At 38.5% G+C, this 24,189-nt stretch overlaps 1 protein-coding gene across 5 annotated transcripts in view; it reads left to right on the forward strand.

Moving 5' to 3' along the window:
* Positions 1 to 24,189, forward strand: part of LOC137274262 (C-Jun-amino-terminal kinase-interacting protein 4-like) — a 97,879-nt gene that overhangs the window by 58,590 nt on the left and 15,100 nt on the right. For all 5 annotated transcript variants that reach the window (XM_067807364.1, XM_067807367.1, XM_067807368.1 and 2 more), the window contains 3 exons: positions 1,829 to 2,000; positions 3,071 to 3,184; positions 3,743 to 3,925. In XM_067807364.1, the coding sequence (XP_067663465.1) occupies positions 1,829 to 2,000; positions 3,071 to 3,184; positions 3,743 to 3,925 (469 nt within the window). The remainder of the gene's footprint in view (positions 1 to 1,828; positions 2,001 to 3,070; positions 3,185 to 3,742; positions 3,926 to 24,189) is intronic.

Genomic DNA, 24,189 nt, shown 5'->3' on the forward strand with positions numbered 1-24,189 from the left:
AACATTGCTCCTATAACTTTAATTTTGATATTTGCGTTTTTGTTTTTAATAAGTTGTTGTAGCTTTCAACAGAATCATTGTTTTCGTCGTGAAGTGTAATGATGCAGACGACATACACTAGGGCGTGCGTGCGAATTATGATTCATATAGGCAAACTATGAAATGTCTAAATATTACATTCCTGTTATACATTCAGAGACTGCTTCTTTTTATTAAGTTCCAAAATGCATACAAGTATGATTATAAAGTAATTAGGATTATGAGACCAAGTATAAAGACGTATATTGACAAGTGTCTACCTACTGGTTAGTGAACGTTACAAACCAAGTAAATTTAGCAAGTGAAGAAATTTATCACGCAGTATTTTCACTTCGACCCCGACCTCACTTAGGTTATGTTACAGGTTGTGTCATGCAAACTCCTTTTGGTAATGATTCAAATACATATTTATGTAGTTCTGATTTTCTAACTTGATGAGAACAAACCATAATCTCATTAATTCAAATGGATTTGACTTCACGATTTTCAAAAATTGCGGCGTCCTGTCTGAGGATGAATGCTATTTTTTAAGTTTGTTTTCACCAACTTACAAAATAAAAATTACTTTCTACTGGTAGTAAAATATGTATTTTATTGATGGACAATAGGATTTTGCATGACATTGCTTATAACATAACAATTTCACTCTTGGAAGTGAGGTGGAGGTCAATATAACATTGCTTACAATATAAATGCCACTTCGACCCCCACCTTGCTTCCTTGGAAGAAGTCCTTATGTTAAAAGTTGTGTCATGAAAAATCCTTTTGGCGATGATTCAAATGCTTATTTAACTACAAGTAAAAAGTAGTTTTGATTTTCAAACTTGATGAGAACAAACCATAATCTCATTAATTCAAATGGATTTGACTTCACGATTTTCAAAAATTGCGGCGTCCTGTCTGAGGATGAATGCTATTTAAGTTTGTTTTCACCGACTTACAAAATCAAAACTACTTTCTACTGGTAGTAAAATATGTATTTTATTGATGGACATTAGGATTTTACATGACATTGCTTATAACATAACAATTTCACTCTTGGAAGCGGTCAATATAAGGGGTCAATATAATATTACTTACGATAATATTGTCACTTCGACCACAACCTCGTTTCCGAGGAAGAAAGCGATATATCCATGCAAAATCCTTTTGGTCAGCAATGTGTAGTCTTGATTTTATAAACTCGATGAAACTCCATTTTCTATCCTGGAAGTGTGGTAGGGGGCGAACCATCCGATTTAGTATATACCACAGGCTTCCACAACCCTCACTTCGCACGCACTAACAACCAATTCAAAAACAAACTAGGGAGTCGGCTGGAAATCTGTGCATAGTGACACCATCACCTGACCCCAAGGAACAATATTGACGGCAACACAACAGTTCGGCATGTATTTGGTGACGTCGAGAAATCATCAAAATGACGAGCTTCCTACACATTTTCTGTACAGTTAACTGGAAATCGTTCCTTCTATGATGTCACTGTAGGGCTCTGGCGACAGAGTTATGTAACCTGTCTGCGGTTTCGTTTGTGGGCGAGAGATAAGCAGACGACTTTTTAGCAACTTTTAAGCGCTTGGTATTAATTGAAGTTTTTTTCAAAAAAGAAATTGGTGTTTTGTTTATGACTAACCAGAAGTCTTTCATATGCAGTGATAAAAAGAGTACCAAATAATTGAGTTTAGTGGTCCTTTAACACTACAGTTTCTCACTGGCTTACGAACATCGTAGGGCCATGAACTTTTTGTGGATCGGGGCCCTAAACCTTATCCACTCACTCACATTTCAGAAAAGTTTCGACGCCCATCCTCGCAAGGAAAGCCAAGTGCGGCAGTTATGTTGGGTCGGGGAGGGTGTGTGGGTGTCCATTCGTCTAGACAGCACTCTCCGCCTGTACCACGCCCACACACACCAGCACCTCCAGGACGTGGACATAGAGCCGTATGTCAGTAAGATGCTTGGTAAGTCTGCCTGGCCCAGTTTCATCTGTGGAAGCAGAGTTAATACTCAGAGAGCGTGGAGTAGTGTGGCCAGACGTCTTAGGCTTCTATATTAAGTAGTATAAAGGTTATATGACCAAGTTGCAAATGGCTTTGAGTTCCTGTGAAATCATTGTTTTCTGTTTTCACTGGTCAGAAGTCTGGAGCCATTTTAGGTAATCTGAGTTCAAAGAACAACTTTGTTTCATTCTGTGTATTCTTGTCTTAATCCTGCTTATGTCTACGTATTGCAATCAAATAAGTATTGATCAAAATTTCATGAAGTTCATATTACATAGTGATTTCATGTGTCTATTTCAATGTGAAAAATAAAATTTAGGAACACAAGGACTCGTTAATCCTAGTGTCAATTGTAAGACAATGTGATCTATTAATACTCTGTTATAAGACAATGTATGTAAACATTCTTCCCCAGAGACTATTTTCGTGCTCATCCATTTACAGGGAACGTTGCATTTTAAAACACTAACAATCAATTATGTATCTCACATTTATATGCATCTTTATTCTGAATTCATTGTCCACACTCACTATCATTCCAAGTATAGAAATATGGTCATGAGAGAAAACATCTGACAGTTACCATGTTGACGTCTGCAAAATGTCTGCTGGTTATGTATGTGTGAAAGCCAAATTTCTCTGTAATGAATTAATATTCAGGGAAGATAAAGGTTGTCTATGCTTTAAGAAAACTGAACTCTTGAGACCACTGCAAACAAAGTATTGAGTGAAAACAATGGCGACCTGTGTAAAAATGTTCATGACTTGGTCAACCAGTGAAGATCTGTGTTTGAATAGATCTTCATCAGCACATGCTTGTCGACTGACAGGATTGGGTGGTCAGGCTCACTGACTTTGTTGACACTTGTCATGGTATCCCAGTTATGTAGTCTGTGAAAAAATGTGTTACTGAAAATGAAGGCCTGCAATGAAATATACATGTATAGAAAAACTTAGTGGCCTATTAAAATGTATGTAACATCATTCTCTGAGCACCATTGTATTCCACAGAGCTTTGTGTGTCATTACAGGTACTGGCAAACTGGGCTTTTCCTTTGTACGTATAACAGCAATGTTGATTTCCTGCAACCGACTTTGGATTGGCACAGGAAATGGTGTCATCATTTCTGTCCCTCTCTCAGAGAGTAAGTATTTGAGCCTAGGGTAGAAGTCAATCTGTACTTGTATCCTACTGTTTTGAACTGCTTTTGTAGCAATGCACACCTGGCTTGAAAATACCAGGGTTGATTTACGTGTTCTGATCCTTCCATAGAAGGTCTTGACGTAAAGTGTGTGGAAAAGGTGTGTTATAAATAGCCATTATTATTATTATTATATGTGTTTCAAGATGAGCCTTGCTGACACTGGTAAACATTTGCCAATGAAATTGGAGGCATTTTTTCCCAGTTTGAAGAAGCCCTTCTCTCAGATGTCTAAGGAGTTCTCAACAGCTTCATCTTTTGAGTGGAAATTGGTTCCAGTTAGGATTTACTTCATGCTTGGGAACAGATGTAAGTCGTACAGTGCCAGATTAGGAGAATGTGCCCAGTGTCAAAATCAGCGGTCAGTTACTCTAGTGGGCATCCTGTCTAGGTACTCTACTCATATCTTCATGAATGACATTCATTAAGGTATGAATCCTTCTGATCATTTAGGAATCTTATCCCAAAATAATCATAATAATGACCCCTGTCTTCCCCCAGGCAACAAACAACAAGTAACCACTTCTAGTCGGCGCCAACCTGGGGGTGTGATACGAGTGTATAGTGACACCAAAACAGACAGTGTAACACCCGGTTCATTCATCCCCTACTGTTCCATGGCCCAGGCACAACTGTCCTTCCATGGACACAAAGATGCTGTGAAATTCTTCGTTGCAGTGCCTGGTGAGTGTCCATTCTCGCAGTTCATCATTATTTTCTTGCTATTCACTGATGACTGACAATGTCTTGCATGTTTTAACTTATGGTGCATGTTACAGTATTGTGTGCACTTATCATGTATTTTGGTTACATTGTTAGATAAAGCAAATGGTCAGTAGTACTTAATTGGTTAATCTAAAGCTCTATCTTGGAACTTTCCACTGAAACACCATGGAGAAATATTTTGGCAAATGTCATTAAAGATGAAAGGTCAAGGTCAGTGTCACAAGAAAAACTGGTTATGGTTTCATAATTATTTTGAATGTAGTTTTTATTAAACGTGGAATGTTCCTTTTATTGAATTCTACTTTGAAAAGGTTTTGGCCAAGATTAGTCAAAGTTTAATATCAATATATAGCTTGTTTATTTTGAAGGTTTTTCAAAACTCCATAACGTTTCAGCTGCCATCAATTTCTGAAGGTCGTATTAGTCTCTTGAAACCCTTTCCATGTTCTCCCAAGTCCACGGGTTAGGGAAGGGGACCTAATAATGTCAACTATGTAATCAGTACCTGTGTTTGTAAGTGCAGTCAAGGTGGTAACAATTTGTTGCTTGGCTATGTACATGCTGGATAGTATTGGTTGTTATCAACCTCTAGTTTGCCTATCCCACAGTCGATAAGTTGCAAGTTGCTTTGATGATGCAGATTGTAATATAGAACATCGCTAGCTCCCAGGACATCATAGATTATTAGAATAGCATTCCTGCACTCGCTGCAGTAAACCCAGTATGATTTACATCCCTCATGAACATTCCAGGTTAGTTTGAGTGAGTATAGTTTTATGCTGCTCGTAGCAATATTCCAGCAATGTCAGTGGGGGGGGGACACCAGAAATAAGGCTCACACATTGTGCCCACATATGGAATTGAACCCAGGTCTTTGGCATGACGAGCAAACACTTTAACCGTAAGGCTACATCAGCACCTCCAAATAAACAGGAGTCACAGAACTAAGTAGTGTGATAAATACAGCTTGAAAGCATGACTTTCGAGAACTAAAATGTCTGATGACTAGAGCATGGTCACAGTGTTAACTGTGAAACCTTCCGTTAACTGTGAAACCTTCCGTTAACTGTGAAACCTTCCGTGTTCAGCTTGGCATTCAGGCGTGACTTGCATTGTTTGGTCCAGAAATTCTCCCAATCTGCTGCATATAGTTTTTGTGCCAATATTCAGAAAATTATCAGTCTCGGGTGAATAGATATGAACCATGGTGCATCAAACACATGTAACATTTATTACACCCATTCTGTGTTGTCTAACTCTGAGTCTTGTAAATATATGATTTGTCAGAAACTGTTTAAACTGAATGGGATCCAGTGACCAGAGAGATTCAGATATCCAAAAGTCTACACTTGCTCCATTCTGGGCTTTAGCATTGTGAGTGAGTAAGTTTAGGTCTACGCTGCTTTTAGCAATATTACAGCAATATCACGGTGGGAGACACCAGAAAATGGGCTTCACATATTGTACCCATATGGGGAATCGAACCCGGGTCTTCAGCGTGACGAGCGAACACAATAACCACTAGGCTACCCCACTGCCCCTTTAGCATTGTGAAGTTGCTTGGGTAGGCAGGAAAGAATGTGGTTCAGGGACAGTGATACTGGCCAGTTCCAAGGACATTGTCCACTGGACATTTTTCTTTTAAAGTAAAGGATCTTAGTATCCTTGAGGTTTGTTTCAGTGGTATTTATGTCTAGGGGCCACCTAAACCTTTCAATGAGGTTTCTGACAAGAGCCTAGAATTTCAAAGGTGCTTTCAGCAATGCAAACACTAGAATGATCATTGCCAGTTCATCTTTTTTCACCTGACAATTTGCTGTATCTGACTCTGTTTTAACAGTCTGTTTGCTAAGTCTGATTAAGTTTGCCATATATATATTAACCATCATCCTTTTCAGAAAGGTCATTTTGCTTCCTGGCTTTATTAGTGTTAGAAAATAGTTTTATGTTGTGATTTGTAACATCCTGAAGGCAGTCTGTGACATGGCGTACAAACTAGTTCCCACCTTAATATAAGCTCAAGGTGTGAGCTTGAACATTCCATGTATCCTTTGGTCAGAAAGAAGACAGTCCTTTCTTAATATTGAAGACTGAAAGACAGTGATTTAGAAGCTGGTATTCTTTTGTTCATTGTAAATATGTTAATTTGTTGCTAGCATTTGAATTCTTTTTCAGTGGAATTTCTGTTTCTAAGGTTTGTGGTTTCATTACCCGTCTGAGATGCATTACATGGTAACAAAAGTACAAGGTCTGCCAATCTTTGGACATCTCAGGATGTCTGTGTTTTTCATGGAATCAGTAAAATTCTTGCATAGCTGTTTTTGCCACTGATCTTCATCTGATACACAACAAGACCTGTTACTTCATTCATGCCTCCCTCTACCAGGATGTACCAGCAATGGACATCTGTCACTGCAGACTGAGCACCAGAGTCTGTCAGCCCTAATCAGATCATCTGTGACTGAAATATTGTACAGGCGTATGATGTTTCTCTTGTCAGACATCTACATGACAATATAGGTTCCTTGTGCTCACAACTTGTTGTGTTAGGTCATGGGTTGTAGGATTGGTATACCAACAGTTCTGAAATGGAACACATTGGCTGTGACAAAAAACATTTTTCCAGGAACTCTTCTTGTTAAAATGAAATAGTTTGATTAGTGCCAGGGGTACCAGTATCTGTCAGTCCTAATCAGATCATCTGTGACAGAAGGACTAAGATGTTTAACAGGATTAGGAGCCAATTTCCTCTTGTCAAATATAAATCATAGGTCCCTTGAGTTTAGGTTGTCATACCAGGTGACCACCAGTAGGTCTTGAATCACAACAGTTCAGAGGTGAATGAATTTGGTTGTGACGAGAATTACTTTTTAGAACCTGGTAATCGTATTGTTAAATGAAATTGTGGAATTGTGTCGTGGCTCATGTTAAAGATGTCGTGTCCTGAAAGTATTGATCAGTGTTCACAGAACAAATATTCACCTTACTCTATGGAGTGGTGATTGCTTGCAGATTGACCCTAATGTTTATGCATCATTAAACTCCTCAAGTCACTCAAATGTCAGATCATTTATCTCAGCATTCTCCATGTTTTAATTGCACTGATGATTGCCTTTTGTAGCTGAACAAACTGGAATGTTGACTCTGGTTTCATCTTCTATTGTCCTATCTGTGTTCCATTCAGGGATGTGTGATGGGATTTTGTTGTTGTTCTGTTTTGAAAGTTCTCCTAAGAACAAAGAGTGTGTTAAACACTTGTCTTGATGCTTGCTGGAACAAGTTGTAAGATATGATAACGAATGTGTGTTTCTATCCAAGCAAAAAAGCTTAGTCATGATGCTACACAAATATTAACCCATAGATCAGTGTGAACTGCTGTTACATTCCCAGCTCCCTGGGGAGGATAGAAGACATGCTGTGGAAAGTTCACATCCATGTAAATAGCTGTCTGCTCAGGTAACTATTTGCTGTGAGTAAACAGAGGTCAGGTTATAAACAGGACACATGATTAAGGGGACACTTACTCATTATGTATGAAAGAACTGATTTATCCTCTATCTAGTGATTGTACTGGCTTGTGTTATGGAATAGTATCAAAAAGATGTCAGGTCTGGATGATGTTAGTCGAGTGTTTTGCACACTGGTTTAAGTTTTGGTCAGATGCTGTTTTGAATTGGAATTCTGGACCTTGCTTGCATGAAGTGGTATGAGCGACGTAGCCATTGTAGTCCCTACTCTTTCACAGGTAGTGCAAAGGTCATATTTCACTTAGCTATTGAAGTATTTAGGTGCAGACACTGAATATAGAGGTGCAGGTGTGTACTGTCTCAAGGAAAGAGAAACCGCTGGATCTGGGTGAAACCCTGTTGAACTGGGTGAAACTCTGTTGGGCTCAGTAAATGCAAATGCAGGTAGCCTCAAGCATTGTTACAGCTATTGTGTGTACTATTTACCTCATTTCTTTGACAATGCAAACAATTTCTTTGAAACCTCTGACAAGACATGATTTTGACAACAAACTCTGTTCAGGTGTCTGACACTTATACCAAGTGTACCTCATCTCTTGAATGTTCCATCCTGACTGGTTAAGTTATCTTCAGTTGTAGAAGGATCCCGGTTGATTTGTTCAATATTTTCAACTGACAGTGTACATTACCCAAGGTGCCTCATCATCTGAAGGATCCTGCCTGATTGGTTCAGTCGCTGCAACTGACAATGTACATTACCCAGGGTGCCTCTTCTTCTTAAGGATGCTGCCTGATTGGTTACATCATCATTCCACGTTCAATCACTGAAGGATCCCGACCGATTTGTTCAATAATTTCAACTGACCATGTCCATTACCTGGGGTGCCTCATCTTCTGAAGGATCCTGCCTCATTGATTCTGTCTTCGCAACTGACATGTACAATACCCATGGTGCCTCATCTTCTGAAGGATGCTGCCTAATTGATTTAGTCATCTTTCCACGTTCAATCTCTGTCTCTGAAGGATCCCACCTGATTTGCTGAATCATTTCAACTGACAATGTGCAATACCCACGGTTGTCTCATCCTCTGAAGGATTATTACTACCATATAGCTGGAATATTGCTGAGTGCTGCATAAAACTAAACTTGTTCACTCTTTGGAATCCTGTCTGATCGATTCAGTCATCGCAACTGACAATGTATATTACCCAAGGTGCCTTATCTCCTGAAGGATCCTGCGTAATTTGTTCAGTCATTGCAACTTTGTACATTACCCAGGGTGCCTCATCTTCTGAAGCATTTGGTCACTTTTCTGTCAGTGATCTCTCCTGACAACGTACAGACATTTCTCAAGGTGCCTACACTGACGCAGCCAGTGAGTAGCTATGAGCCAGACTGGTTGTTATGTAAATGCCAAGTGCCGAAGCCCCTGGCAAGGTGACAGACTGTCCCGCATCCTTCAGTCATGCCTGCTTCCCCTCTCATCCAGGTCTTCTGTGGTCTGAGATGAGCCCGAGACCAACCTACATAAACAAACTGGTTGTGGACATGCCCATTCTCCTTCACCAGAATGCTTAAACTGCCATTAAATTTGCAATTAGCAATCTTTCTGCACTGTCAAATATATATCATGTTCACCAGTAATATTCTATGAGGCCATTAAGTTGTAATTTGTGGCATAATTGCAAGCAAGTTGGTCAGCAGCAATGCTTATGAAAATGGATGGCTTCTGGAGACTGGCTGATGGTGTAATCATACTGACATTATCAAGCAGTCTACTTTACTACATCAAGGCATGAAGCAAGTTGCCGATTCCTTTGATACAGGCCTTGATCACACAGGCAACCATATGGACAAGAATAGCACCAATGAGCTTGACATAGTCGATGCAGGTTTACTGTTTCATGATGTTACTGTTTGCCCTGAACCACATTATATCAAGGTTTTATTGGTATTAAACTCAAGTACATTGGCTTTACATTACATTAGTAACCATAGGAAGTTCTCCTTTGCTTCATTGCTTCCTCGGAACAAATCATATGAAACGGCACCCTGACCTATTTGGGCTACCCAATCAAATGGGGCAGCATGGGCCAGCTTGAGTCATTACCTAACTTCTAATGGAGTCTGCATTTCATGTTTTTTACCCAGAAACTTCCACCGAGAAAGGCTTACTTTATGCAGTGAATTGATTAAGATGGGATTTTCCAATTTCGAGCCGTAACTATTCCATTACAGTCTCCGTTTAATATTCTTCAGGGCACTTTTTTCTTCAAGAGAAAACTTTGCTATTGTTTTCATTTGGATGCAGCAGTTTCCTCCGTTTAATCAATGATGACATTAACGATTTTTGCTCATTTTGTTCACGTTGAAGTAACCCTTTGTCAAGTTAATATAGTAAAGCAGTTTTGCAGGAAAGACTTTGAGCAGTTGTTAGTATGCTCCCTGAAGATCTAAACTGCATTGTGTTTTAATCTCTATTGTTTAATTATGTGTTGCTGTATTTATGCTGCAGTTCTCTTTTATTCAACTATCATCTCCTTAAGGTAAATAGCCGCATGTCACAGTCTTTTCTTTAAGCGTTTCTCCAGGCATTTTCTCTTAATAAGTTGTTTCACCTCTTAAGGCTCCATTATATTTAGACAGCAGTTTCCTTGTTTTTAGAACAGTGTGTAATGTTGGTCCCTTTTGTATTTCCCATTGATTTTCTTGGGTTGAAACCTGAAGCTAATATTTGAGTATGAAGAATTTTCCAATATGTGATCTAATCTGATTTTATGAAAAAACACCAAGGCCATGGATTGAGATTCTGTAGGGTGTACTGCAAAGCCTGCTCTTGGGCTTGTTGTTTGACATTATCAAGGAAATATTGACATTATCAAGGGGAATATTGACATTGTCGAGGGCAATATTGACACTATCAAGGGGAATATTGACATTATCAAGGGAAACATTGACATTATTAAGGGACATATTGACACTGTCAAGGTATATCCTAGACAGGAGGGGCGGTGGAGTAGCCTAGTGGTTAAAGCGTTCGCTCGTCACGCCAAAGATCCGGGTTCGATTCCCCACATGGGTACAATGTGTGAAACCCATTTTCTGGTGTCCCCCGCCGTGATATAGCTGGAATATTGCTAAAAGCACTCACTCACCCTAGACATGGATCACTAAATGATGTGATAGCTGTGTATCAGGGTACTTGGGGTGTGGCCTAGCCAAGTGGTGAAGGTCTTCACTCATCATGCTGAAAATGCAGATTTGATTTCCCACAGGGGTACAATATGTAAAACTCAATTCTGGTGTCTCCAGCCATGATATTGTTGGAATATTAATCAAAAGTGGTGTAAAACCATACTGTCACACTTGCCAGGGAACTTGCATGCATTACGCGTTGCTATTAAACCCAAAACTACTACCATCTGAACAGCAAAGTAATATCAGAACTGTTAACGTGGAAGATGTCTGTGACTTAAGACACTAGTCTGAAGCACAGGTCCAATGATATCAGATAATGATAGTCTCAGTGATAACACTGATATGAACTAAAATGATGTGATGGCCATGATCCGGCTAGTGGACAAGAATTAATCAATACATCATTAAGGCATTCAAATGGTGATCTGACCATGAAGCAGAATTTTTAGTGCATGGCATGCCTGTTAATCCACTGCTTTCTTCTGTTGAGTTGCATCCCTTTGAAATTCCAGGATCCTGTGATGATTGAAACATTCAATGCTCCTGATTTACTCTGTCTGTCACCTTGTCAGTCAACCAATCAATCATTATCATCAGTTTGGACACATAAGGACTGTCCTGGATTTAATTGAGATGATCTGCTATTCATATCACAATTGCACTTTCAGCAAGATAAACATGCCCATTGTTAGTGGCAAATAAATCCTCTTAGATACAGGGAAGGCAAGAGTTTACATAGTGTGGATCCAGGGCAGATGATACGCTACTGTGACATTGATTCTCAGGCAAATACATGGTGAATGTTTTCACACAAACTTGATATGTCAATGAACTTTACAGTTAATCAGATAACAGTATATTAGTGTGGAGTGTTGACAAGGCCTGGCTTCATGGCTGCTGTTAAATAGAAAAGAATCAATCACTTCCTATCCTTGATGATGTACGAGAATAGCATCTTCCCATAAGCAGGGATGTATACTTCTAGGGGAAATAATGCATGAAAAACAAATATAAAATTGGAACTTGAGGACTGAGTGGTTTTCAGGATAGTGTTTCTTCATTCTTGCAAAAGCTGCATTATTCAACACAATTTCCAAACTTTTTCTGAAGGTTTCTTCAAAGAAAGTTTTCATAAGACTGACATTAAAATGGATAGTGTGTGCAGTTGTGCTCAAGCTCAGCTATTTGATTCTTAGCCATGTCTTTCCAAATAACTGATGGTATTTCCATGTCTGGCAGCAGGGAATTACTGGATTAAACAAGTACTGGTCTGGTCGGAGTTAGTACAAGTGTCTGAATGGGATGTTCATTTAAAAACACACACACACACAGATATAGAGACAGAGAGAGAGAGACTCCATGTCAATCAAGTTATAGGAGTTAGACGGCTCTTGAGAATGTCATTTTTTTAGTATACCATATTTTTAAATCAATATCTGGAAACAGTCAACATCCAGTTTGTCCAAAAACAGCTGTTGTGGTTACATTTAATTTTTTTATCACATTGGATCTAAGTTGATTTAACACATGTTCTGATAAGATAGAAAGAAGGGAGATAATTTGTTTTGTGATATTATTTGCCGCATGGGGACTTCACAAGAATCAGGAAATATGGGCGTATCAGAGCAGAGGTGTGTTGAAAAATATGACTTGAGTAGTCTCCATGGGAAGAATATGACATGTCCTTGCAAACATCATTTTTTATTGTGCAATTTTATTATTGTTAAATCAATATCCCAAATAGTCAACATCAAGTTTGTGCAAAAGCATAATTAGATCGTGAGTGAACCAAATTCAGTCTGTCGCCATATATGTATGATGACTAAAGTGAGGCAAGTTATTTGCAACACGTTATCAGCTTTGAAACTTCACGTCTGGGGGACCATTATCCATCATTAATTCAGTAACCATCAGGCTATAAGAAGGAAATTCATTATAAATTCATTGAATCCATGCTACATATTCTCATATCAAATGAACCAAATTGGAAATTAAATTTTGATAGGCTAGTGCATTGAAATAAAGATAACTTGTGAATGGTAGTATTTTTTTAAAATTCTTACATTGCTACCAAATCTTTATCATTTAACACATTTTGCATAATAAAAATTTCCATCAGCTGAAAAATTAACTGTATGCCATGACTTTGTTAGGAGTTTGAAAAGTATAGCTTTTAAAAACAAGATTTTCTTATCAATACTTTTCCAGTAATATTTTGTGTACTAGACAATGTATGTTTGGTAGATCATACTGATCTACCCTTGTTATCCAGCTTATGGGCCTGTCAATGGGCAACCGGGCTGATGGGGTAGCCTAGTAGTTAAAGCATTCGCTTGACAAGCCGACATGGGTACAATGTGTAAAGCCCATTTCTTTTGTTCCCCACCATTATATTGCTGGGATATTGCTGAAAGTGGCATAAAACCATACTCACTCACACACACACTCACTCACTCACTCACTCACTCACTCACTCACTCACTCACTCACTCACTCACTCACTCACTCACTCACTCACTCACTCACTCACTCACTCACTTTACTCTAGCATTGGGAGTTGTTATGGATTATATTGCTCCTTGAACATATAAGTTTGAACCAATGTACATTGAATCAATTTGGCTTAGATGCAACCACATTTTTTCAGCCTCAATGAAGTGGCTGAAATATTACTGAATTCATTATAAAATATATATCAATTTGCTCGTACTATTGGCCACTGGTTTGATAAAATAAGTGATCATTTATGGGCTATCATGATAGAATGTTTCACTGATATAACTGTGACACATTCAAGTACATCATAAAAAAAAATATTCATTTCTCACTCTTTCAGTAAATTCAGTAGAACTTTCATTGAGACTGTTGTTTCTGATCTGTTGATAACCAGATTGATTTAGATGTCTACAGATTAACTCAACATAAGGGTTGGTTTTACTTTGTGTGAGTTCCCAAGTACATAAAAATCTAACAACCTTTCTTTGTTGACTGACTTTTCTAGACAGTTTTGACAGTGCAAAAATGGCCAAATGTGACAAAGTTTTCTTCCTGTTGCCACTTCCATTAGGAAAAAACCATTAGGTTTATTCACCTTCTGAAGGTTATTGCTCATCTGGAATACTGCATTGCAAAATGTGTTCTTGGACACTTTTCAACTCACAAAGACTCTTAAAAACTGGTGGAAGTGAGTATTATTTGGCTTAAAGGAAATGGTGGAAAGCAAATGGTCTGTTAGTTGCTGTCATTTGATAGGGATTCAGCCCTTCTGAGCCAAAGCCTTCTTACTGTGTCAATGCTGGATTGGGTGGTGTTTTTAAATAAGCTCAACTGTAATGTATTTACAAAATATCTTGGAGGATAATCGTTGGCCAGAGGTTTCAGTAAACAGCATTGTGATTAACAAAAATTTAATGTTCATGTATTTTGAGTTTACTTGAATTTCTTTGATTTCAAAAGAGCACCCATCTGGAGGATCTGCCATAAAAATCAGCTTACTTAACACCTGTCACTTAAACCATGTTGGTTCTGAACCAAAGAACTGAATTTGTTTTTTAATGAAATGTTTCTTCTGTTTTAGAACTGAATTGATAGGTGTTTTTTCCAAACACCTATTGTTGAACCTTCCTTCTCTGTAGGTGATGAGAAGTATTTCAGTATTGTCTTTCCAACTTCGCATCCATCCATCAAGCTCAGAAGGATCTTGCAGTGCATTTTGTTTGAAGATTTAATGAAAGCTAGCTATTTATGTTGCTGTATTCATCTCATTACGAGTTCTTAATGTCCAAGGCTGTCAGACCAAGACCACAGGGAAGGATTGAGGAGACCAAGTTTGGCAGAACAAATGTAATGAGGAGGATGGCCAACAAATCGCTTTTAATGATGGGTCATGTATCATGATTAGACTTTTCATTGTTCCCACTGGGACAGCACGATGATGCATTGGTCTTTCTAGAAAGAACTCAGACTTCTGCTTGGAAATTGAAGTAAAACTGATTCTGTAATATTTTGCTCTTTTGAATGGCTGTCAGAGATTTCCATTATTTTCTTGTAGAAATGAATGGCGAGATACTTATAGTCTTGTTCTTCAATGTGATTACTTTCTATAGAAGGAGAAAAGGTCCTAGTTCCATGTAACATTAACTGCCATGAAGGGGTTAAAAAAATCCTGGGACAAGTCATTTGAAGTCACTTGCCCCGTGGCAAGTGGCTTTTCAAAATATTTTTGAACCCCTACCATGTCTAGATGTGTAACTGGAACTAGGCAAAAACCATAAAATGTTGTCCAGTTAGGCATAATCACTGGGAAGACTGATGTTTAGTACCATCCTACTGGATAGCAATTCCTAGTCTGTTGGGATTCTGAATCCCGGCAACCTATGCTTGTCACAACAGGTGATCAAATGTATGAAATGGTCAGATTCGTGGACTTGTCAGTTGTACAGCATATCCTGAAGGATGTATCAATCTCTGGTCAGGAAGAAGGTGGCCTGCTGAATCATTGGATGAACAAGATTCAAAATATCAGCATGGGCAGTTAAATTTCAAATTCCAAATCCCAAATCTATCAAATGTTAAGAGGGATTCTTCAAAAGGTTGTTAACGAAAGAAGTCCATTTCAGGTGTCCCCCATAATGATTTTGCTGGAATATTGCTAAAAGCAGTGTAGAACTTATTCACTCACTGGTTGAGGAAAGCCCACAAGATAGTTTGCCTCTGTTTTGCTATTTGCTTTCACTTGTAGTCTGTACAACAGATGTCATGTTATGAGAAGTTTTTGCAGCTGCCCCAAGGAACTGGGCAGTTCTATCAGGTGTAATTCATGTCATTTAAAGAGCAGTCATAGTAATCAGAAATAGTGTTTTTAGTTCACATAAGATAATCATTACCTTGTGAAGATGCACCGATTAGCAGTTAGAAATAGATTTTGTGCCCCTTTCAACAGTTTTAACTTTAATTGTAATAGTAATTCTTATGCCCAGTCAGAGAAAGTGAGTGAGGTTTTACACTGCTTTTCACAATATTTCGGCAATACTGCAGTGAGGGACACAAGGGCTTTACACATTGTATTCATGTAGGAAATCAAAAACAGCTCTTCAACGAGCAAATGTATTAACCACTAGGCTACCCCTAGTCCCTACCCCTGGTCAGGTCTGTCGCCACTGTTCCAGATGTTAGCTGCTTTCAAGAATCCCTCCACAAGAATACAAGAGTCATCTGAAAAGGTCATTTTAAAAGAGCTGTTATCTGTTTAGGTATTGCAAAAAGGTAACTCAGCATGAAGTTTCAGTTTTATTGTTACATTGAGGGAAAAAAGTATCCATTGCTTCAAGAAATGGATTTTGAAACCATTTGATTCTTCTTGTCAAGGAGAGAATGCCTTCAGTTTCAAAGGTCAGTTCTATATATACTGTTTGAATCGTTCCTTGCAGTATGTCAGAGTTGCTAAGGGATGAGGTTACCATACAAGGGAGAATGGATTGATGTTATACAATACTGCTGTTTCATACATTACCAAGAATAGATTCATGGCTCCAAAAACTAATGTCATCGATGCTTGAAAAGCCTTATTCACTTAAGTGGCACATTTTTCAAAACCCTTGCCAAAGATAGTCAAATAAGCAAGTTAGTTATAAGAATGACTGCTGGACAACATGAATTGAAGCCTGATTTGTTCAGGTTGTGAGAAAGCAAATCTCATTATTTGAAGATTTGTAAAACTTAAAGTAGTTAATTCAGCCTCTTCTGGTGCATGAAATTCAGGTGTCTGTTTCACAATGGCACCAACATGGTCACAGCGGTTTGTTTTACTGGAACTTCACTTTGGTCAAAGATTTTGTTTCTGGTTGGTTGGTTTGCACTCAGCAAAAGTCCAACATTATGGCAGCAGTCTGTAAATAGTCTGAACCAGACAATCCAGTGATTAACATCAGGAACATCAATCCATGCAATTTGGTTATGATGACGTGTCATCCAGGTCAGCAAAGCTGATCCCATTAGTCACTTTTTACAACAAGTATGGATTGCTGGAGACCAGTTCTACCCCGGATCTTCACAGGTTCTGTTTCTTTCATTGGAGCTTCACCTTGGTCAAAGATTCAGTTTCTTGCAGCAGCATATATTTTTCCATGGGCTCAGGATTTTTTTATTTGCATGCAGTACATAGCATTCCAATGATTTCAGTCAAAGATGACCACAATGCATTCATGCTTCCATTTGGCATGGTTAGCATACTATTGTTCCCAGGTATCCTGGGCCTAGAAAACAGAAAGAAATATTTTATAGATGTATGATTTCAGTTTGTAGTCTTGTTCTCAGAATTTGATATATTTCAAACAGCTGTATTCATTTGTCTCTAATCAATCCTGAAGTAGAAATATCCAAAAGCTAGAAAATTAATTTTCAGCAAGACTGCACATTCCATTTCATACTGTTCTTCAGCATACCAACTGGAACTAATTGAGCAATAATCGATTCTTATGTCATGAAAGGTTTCTTTTGGAAATTGGTTTTCATCTTAATGTCTTTGTCCAATGAGGGACATGATTTGCAGTAGTGTCTTTGTTAGACTGTGACAGTGTTTGGCTCACCTGGTTGAAAATGTTTGGCACGTACATGTGACTTTGTGTTCATGATGGACTGTAGATGTTCTTGTAGAAAAGGGATTCACATCTGTTCAGTAGTCCTGAAATCCAATACCTTGACAATGTAGAATTCAATGTGGTCTCAATCAGAAATTCAATAAAGTTGCCTGGCAGAAACATTCATTTCCCGCAAATAAGCATTTTTTTGTAAAACCAACTGATCGGTCACCTAGAAATTTTCTCAGCACGTGCAAGCTTTCTTGATCAGAAAACCATTAAGGACTTCATTTAATCAATGTCATGTTCGAATGATTATGAAAGAAAGGACAACTTTCCTTTGACAAAGGACCTGCCATCTAACAGACTTGAATGGGAAAGCATGTTCGAGTGGGGACATGCTACTACATGATCCAAGCAAATTTGGTACTTGACTCATTATTCAAACAACATTTCACATGTCTGCAAAATCAAAGTTTATGATGTCAATTCAGCATTATTCAGCACATTATTGGTTTGTTTGTTGTTCAAGGCCGTACTCATCAATATTCAAAGTATAGTATGGTAGTATGTAACCAGACAATCCTCAACATAATGAGCATAATTTGTGCTTCTGGGATGCCATAACATGCACCTGGATTGCTGTAAGTCAAGTTCACATGGATGTTCATGGGTTCTGTACATTATCATCCTAATTTACACGATATGCATCATTTTACATTTAACCTAGAAATGACTTATGACAGTCTTTCTTTGATGATGATGACATGCTTTAGTCAGGTCTTTGAAATTCTGACCCTATAAATCCTCAACCATGCTACTGACAAAATTTGTGATTGTGAAGCCTAGTCTTTAATTATCCATACTGTCAACATAATTGAGGGCCATTTAGAAGCAGTATTATCAGTGCAGTGTCTTTCAGTCGGACATCAAATGCCTTTTTCACATGACCAAAGAGGTAAAACCCATCAGCAAGCTGACAAGATATTACAAAAGATGTCATGTGTTGGATGACCCCATGCCCTGCTATATACCAGGTACTTCCATGTCAACTGAAGGCATGTCCCAGGCCATATGGCAGGATAGTGAGACTTATTTTGCTCAAATTTCATATGAACTTGCTCAGCCCCACATTTTGCACCAGTGCAGCAGCCGAGTCCAGTGTGGGGATTCGAACAATAGACCTTGTGATCTGTAGTGAGATGCGTTGTTCACAAGACTAAAGACGTTGACCTTGTCTGCAAGGTGACAAGGTAAGGATATCATCTGTGGGATGACTCCACACCTTGCTACCTGTTTTTGTGAAAATGCTGGCCTTCATATTTAACAGTAACAAAACAGTAATATGCACTAGATGGACCACCAGTGTGATATTTTCATAATTTTGTGAATTACTTTGATTTGGAATTTTATCAAATTTGGGACATACACAAAAGGAATTTTCAAGTCTTCAGTCTTGTTCTATATTCATTGCTGAAATTGCATGAGCTGTTGATTTTTTTTATGCATTAGTTAAATTCAGAAGTGATGAAAGTTATCCTTGACCTTACAGTCCTTGACTCTTTGATCTGATGCATTAGCACATGTGCCTTTCAGTTTCACACAATACTACCATAAAGTCTCAAATTATGGGTTTGTATATTTTTTTTTTAAGCCAGACGTGTCCGACCCAATAGTGTCTTATTCCTATAAATGGCTTTATCAACACTCAAATAACTGAGTAGATAGAGCTGCAGTAATGTGCTTCTCTTGAAATTACGGTTTAATCAGAAAGCAAGTATTAATAATCTGATCTGACATTCAACTGAATCCAAAGTTAGCTGCTCTTTGTTACTGTGATAATCCCATTGTCAGTAGGTCAAACATTGCTCAACATCTGTGAAAGTTAAAAAAAAGAAATCTCTTTCATGTGTTATAGTTTTGTTGACTCTTTTCAAGAAACCATGGATCTAGATATTGATATACATTTAAGTAATGAAAAAATGTATGTATTAAGTTAAGATTATTGAAAAAAATTCTCTCGGCTGCTTCATGATCAATTCTCCTTTGATGTTGTAGAAGGTTTTTGTGAAAGCAAAATATTCTAATGCCACCAAATAGGAAAATCCATTTGCAGTGTCACCCATGTTCAATTACCCATGTGTAAGCTTGGATCATTAAGGTTTGGTTTGACCATGGTGGTATGATATGATCTCATAATCTCTGTAAGCTGGGTAAATGCCAGTGGTGGCAAGGTAATAGCATATATCAATATTGGTCTGGGTCTCAAGAGACCACAGCCTCAAGACTCTTTAATTTGATGACAATGAACACATATCCCAAGTGCTCCTTTCTCTCCCATCCAATTTAATGACAACATATGGATGAGCAGTGATGAAGGTTGTCTTCTCTAATTTAATCTTGCTATATACTGGACCAATTCACCCATCTTCATCCTCCATCTGCCCCAGACCATATAGCCACCTCATTTCCTGGCCATTTGGAGGATGCAGACTGCCAAATCCTGGTCAGTTCTTCATCATCCCCAATCTGGCCACATTACATATTGGCACAGTTGTCATATTGACGTATTACATTAGGAAGGGAAGATCAGCTCCAGCGGAAACTGCTGTCCTGAAATTACTTTCACTTTTACTCAGAAAACTTCTTACAGTTTCCATATTACCTTGGTAACACGCACATGGACTAAATCAGGCTATATTTAGACCCACTTTGTATGGGCAGAGGAAGTGTTGTGGAGAACTCTTCCCACCTAACAAGGAAGAAAATTCAGAAATCTTGTCAAACCTCTATCTCTGCTGATTGGTCATACCTGAACATGTCATGACAGAAATCACCAGGAGGCGTCCTTCATGGTACCTCCCCTCAGACAATTGATCAGGTTTGACTCAACCTAAATGGTTAATCCCAGCAAGAGCTGCAAAAATGGTATTGTTAGGGAGCTACTGTATTAATGCAAGAATATCTGTAATCTATATCTGAATTATTGGGAGCGTTTCTGCCATGGTCGGCAGGTTCTGCCTCATTGCGTATAAGCTTAGAAAATCAATGTAACTGATATGGAGGGAGAAAAAAATGGATTTCTTGCAGAACACAATCAAAATACATCACTAGATGTATTGATTCTATCTTTAAATAAATATTTTCTGTAAGCAGTCATTATATGTAAATGTTTCTAAATGCACATAGTTTGATTTTTTTCAACTCCTTGATTGGAATCATCATTCATGTTTTCCATTTGCCTTAGTCTTTTCTGCTCTGCATTTTTTACCGGATGAAAATAGATGCATTTTTTTTTAAATTTAAAAAAAACAAACCTTCTTCCATAAATCTTTAAAAAATTGTGTTTTAGACAAACAAGAAGGGACAGTGGTGAATTTGAAATGCATGGTAATGCTTTTATAACAAGAATGGAGGGAATTTTCTTGGATATAGTCAATTATATTTACTCATTGAAATGAGAGGCAGTCAGCAAAGAATCCGATGCTTAATGGAAGATATTTTCCTGAGTGGAATGGGCACATGATGAGCTTAGCTGCATACCATATCATTGCCAGACCCCATCTGATTATTGAGGTCAATCAGATCACATCACAGAGGTTGGATGAGGATTAGGCTTCATGGCAAGCAGGTCATGAAGAAAGCTGACCTGAAAAGCCACCTGAGAAAGTGGAGGAGAAGCATTGGCTCATGTGTCTCTCTTGATTGGATGTAAGCCCTTGTGTGCAGATAAAAAGCTTATGAATTACCATATGATTTGATGCTGTGATCGGCGACTACCTGCAGACATGGGTGATTGATGCTTGCAAGTGAAGGAATGTTGCATTGAGTTTTCCCTTTATTGCATGGTCTTACAATAATACAGGGGAAAACAATCAGGGTATTTATAATGAAAATCGTTTGCTTAGATGGAACACAACAGTTTTGAAGATTAGCCTGTCACTTGGGATGAACTTAGAACTTTAGGTTGTTGATGATAGTAGTCATTATCAACAGGATAACATCTTAAGTATCCTAGGTACTTAATACAATGTCAGTTTGTACCTTGTCTTCTTTTGTCCCATGAAACAAATGCTAGAAACTGTACCTCAAAAATGAAGCCAGGCTTACTATGGAGGACATGAACTATTAATTCAGTTGTGGGAGGAGTGCCAATTCACACCTGTCAGACAGAGGGGTACATAAAGTGCATGGTCTGGATCACCTGTTGTCAGTCTGTATGTGCCTACATGTGTTGGCGATTTGGTGCCTTACTCAGAGAGAGTGGGTTTGAAAGCTGGAAAGGACTCCCAATTGGAAATGTTGGTTGGTTTGTTGTTAAATGCCACACCCAACAATATTCCTGCCATACAGCGGCAGACTGTAAATGATCGAGTCTGGACCAAACAGTCCTGTGATGAATAACATAAGCATCGATCTACACAACTGGGATGTGACGTATCAACAATGTCAGCAAGTCTGACCACCCAATCCCGCCAGTTGCCTCTTATGACAAGCATATGTTCCTGAAGACCAATTCTAACCTGGATCTAAACTGGTATGATTGTTATACCAAATATAACATGTTACACATTTACTGTTGATTTTGCTATAAACCAACTGTGTGCCAAGACCAGGGTCATGAAGTGTTGCTTTGTGATTCAGAAAGTCATTGATCTCAGTTCACAGTTCTACATTATAAGTTTGAATTACAAGGTAACGAGATGATAATGGTCCCAGCACCTTGTGACACCATACATGAACTGGCAGCCATCCCAGATGCACCAGGCAGACTTCAGACGTATGCCTCAAGCTCAGTGTCCTGCTCCACTGACATAATGGTGATGGATCTGTGACGTCCTGCACAGGAACGAACAAGTGCATTTGCATAAACACACACTGTGGTTATTGATCTAAGATTTGTGTCTCATTGCTTGCACTCATGACACCAACCAAATGGTTGAAACACATTAGGGGGGTCATTTCAAACATTTAGAAGGTAATTCTGTTCCCTGGTGGAGGAATTTTGAGAAAGGTTTATAAACCCATCATTCACTGACTGATATTTTACATCACTGGAGGTTACGTGTGTTTGACAAAATAAGATTTGAGCAAGCTTCAAACTGATTAAGGGGGAAAGGGACAATTGCACTTTAAGGTTAAACAGGTAATTTGAACCCGAAGAGGCTGATTGTTGTTCAATTCTAGATGCTGTAGTAGATGAAGAAATTTATTCTTTCATGACTTCAAGGAAGAGTGCCTGGAGGGATGATTATGAGGTGTTGCTGACTTTTAGTTGGTCCCTTCAGAACTGAGCAAGATTCTGTTTCCATGCTAATCATTAGAAGATTGGTATGTTAGAAGTGCTTTAAGCAAATGAAAACTGGCCTCAGAAGAATTCAATCAAGTTTGTTCCAAACTAACAAAAGCCAGTAATAGCAACAATATATCTGTCCTTCTGAGAAAACTGCTGCCCTTTAAAGTTTGCTAATTAAATTTATATCAAATGTAGGGGGAAAGCTTGTTATATGTCTTTCCTTGGCATACCCAAAGTGGGCCATACTACCAGCCTTTGTAGTGACACAAGCCATTTTCACTGTGGATCATTACACCAAGGATGAAGACTCTGGTGGTGGCATAAGTGTCATCCTAGAGTGGGTGAAGTGACGAGAGTGTTGTCGTAATAGCATGACCTCTCCACCATCACTGTCAACTCTGTTGTGATCAGGACTGAAGTACATTCAATAACGAACATGTTTCTCGGTATGAGCTCCTTCAACCATCCAGTCTATCAGTGCCCTAAGCTAATCTGTTGTGTTGTATGTACTTAGAGCATAAAATGTCACCACCGTATGGCCAAATGGTGGTAATTGACTTTTGATGTTAGGGTCCTGACAGGAGTTGAACTATTACGGAACATGGTCGGAGGGCTGCAGTCTGATGCGGTAATCCCACCGGCCATGTATTGGATGTGCAGATGTAGAACATCAGGTAGAGTGGAGGACAGGAAGGAGACATTACCACGGCAGCTTTTCACTCATCCCTGAATAATTGATCCAGCGTCTGCACAAACACATTACTTGAGTTCCTGTTAGTTGCATACATTATGAAAGTTTCACTGTCTTGCCAAATGAGTGTTTAGGTAACCAAATTTTCATCATATCCCAACTTGTAGTGGTCTTGTGAAATCATTTCTGGGGCTATGTGGATGGAATGCCTGGTTTGAAAACAGAATGTTAGTGATTTTCAATCCTTTGGCCATGCCATATGAGATTAAGTGGAACGAATAAATATGAATACTTGTTGATACCCTGCCTGGTGTTTGCCTTTATGAGGTCAGAACTAGGACTGGCTGGCTGAGATTCCCCACAATAAAATATGTATTGCCCATTTCTGGTGTTACCCATCATGATATTTTGGAATATTGCTAAAAGGAATGCTAAACTAAACTCACTCATTCAATCACTATATTATTGGAATAATATTGAAAACGACCAAGGAATGGACTGGTAATGTTAAACCCATTCAATGAAACTTCAATACAATGTGTGGTTTCCTCAGCCAGAACTGACTTAAAGGGTTTCCAGGTTAGAATTGTTTCCCACCATCCCATGGCTGTCTTACACTGAATATGAAACACATGCCCAGTGTCACTGGTATGGCTGATTGTGTAGCATTATCCACAAGTAGCATGGGACACATATCACGGAATATAAATCACAGGATTTGGACTACAATATCCGTAATTGTCACAAGTCCAATAGCTGGACAGCAGGCTTACCCAAATCAGATTGGTAAGATAAATTCACAAATGTACGGGTCTGTCTCTGTTTTGGACTTTTACTAATTTTACATAATGAACTTTGCAGCTAATGGCTTTTTGTTTATCTTGCTTAATAGGAATGTTTTAAATTTGTGTATTTGCTCGTAAAAATATCAACCTTCACAGTGTGGAAAAAGTAGGGTTTTTAAAGGAGATCAGGTGTGTTGGAGCTGCAT

Source organism: Haliotis asinina, chromosome 2, assembly GCF_037392515.1.
Source record: "Haliotis asinina isolate JCU_RB_2024 chromosome 2, JCU_Hal_asi_v2, whole genome shotgun sequence".
NCBI classification, from domain to species: Eukaryota; Metazoa; Mollusca; class Gastropoda; order Lepetellida; family Haliotidae; genus Haliotis; species Haliotis asinina.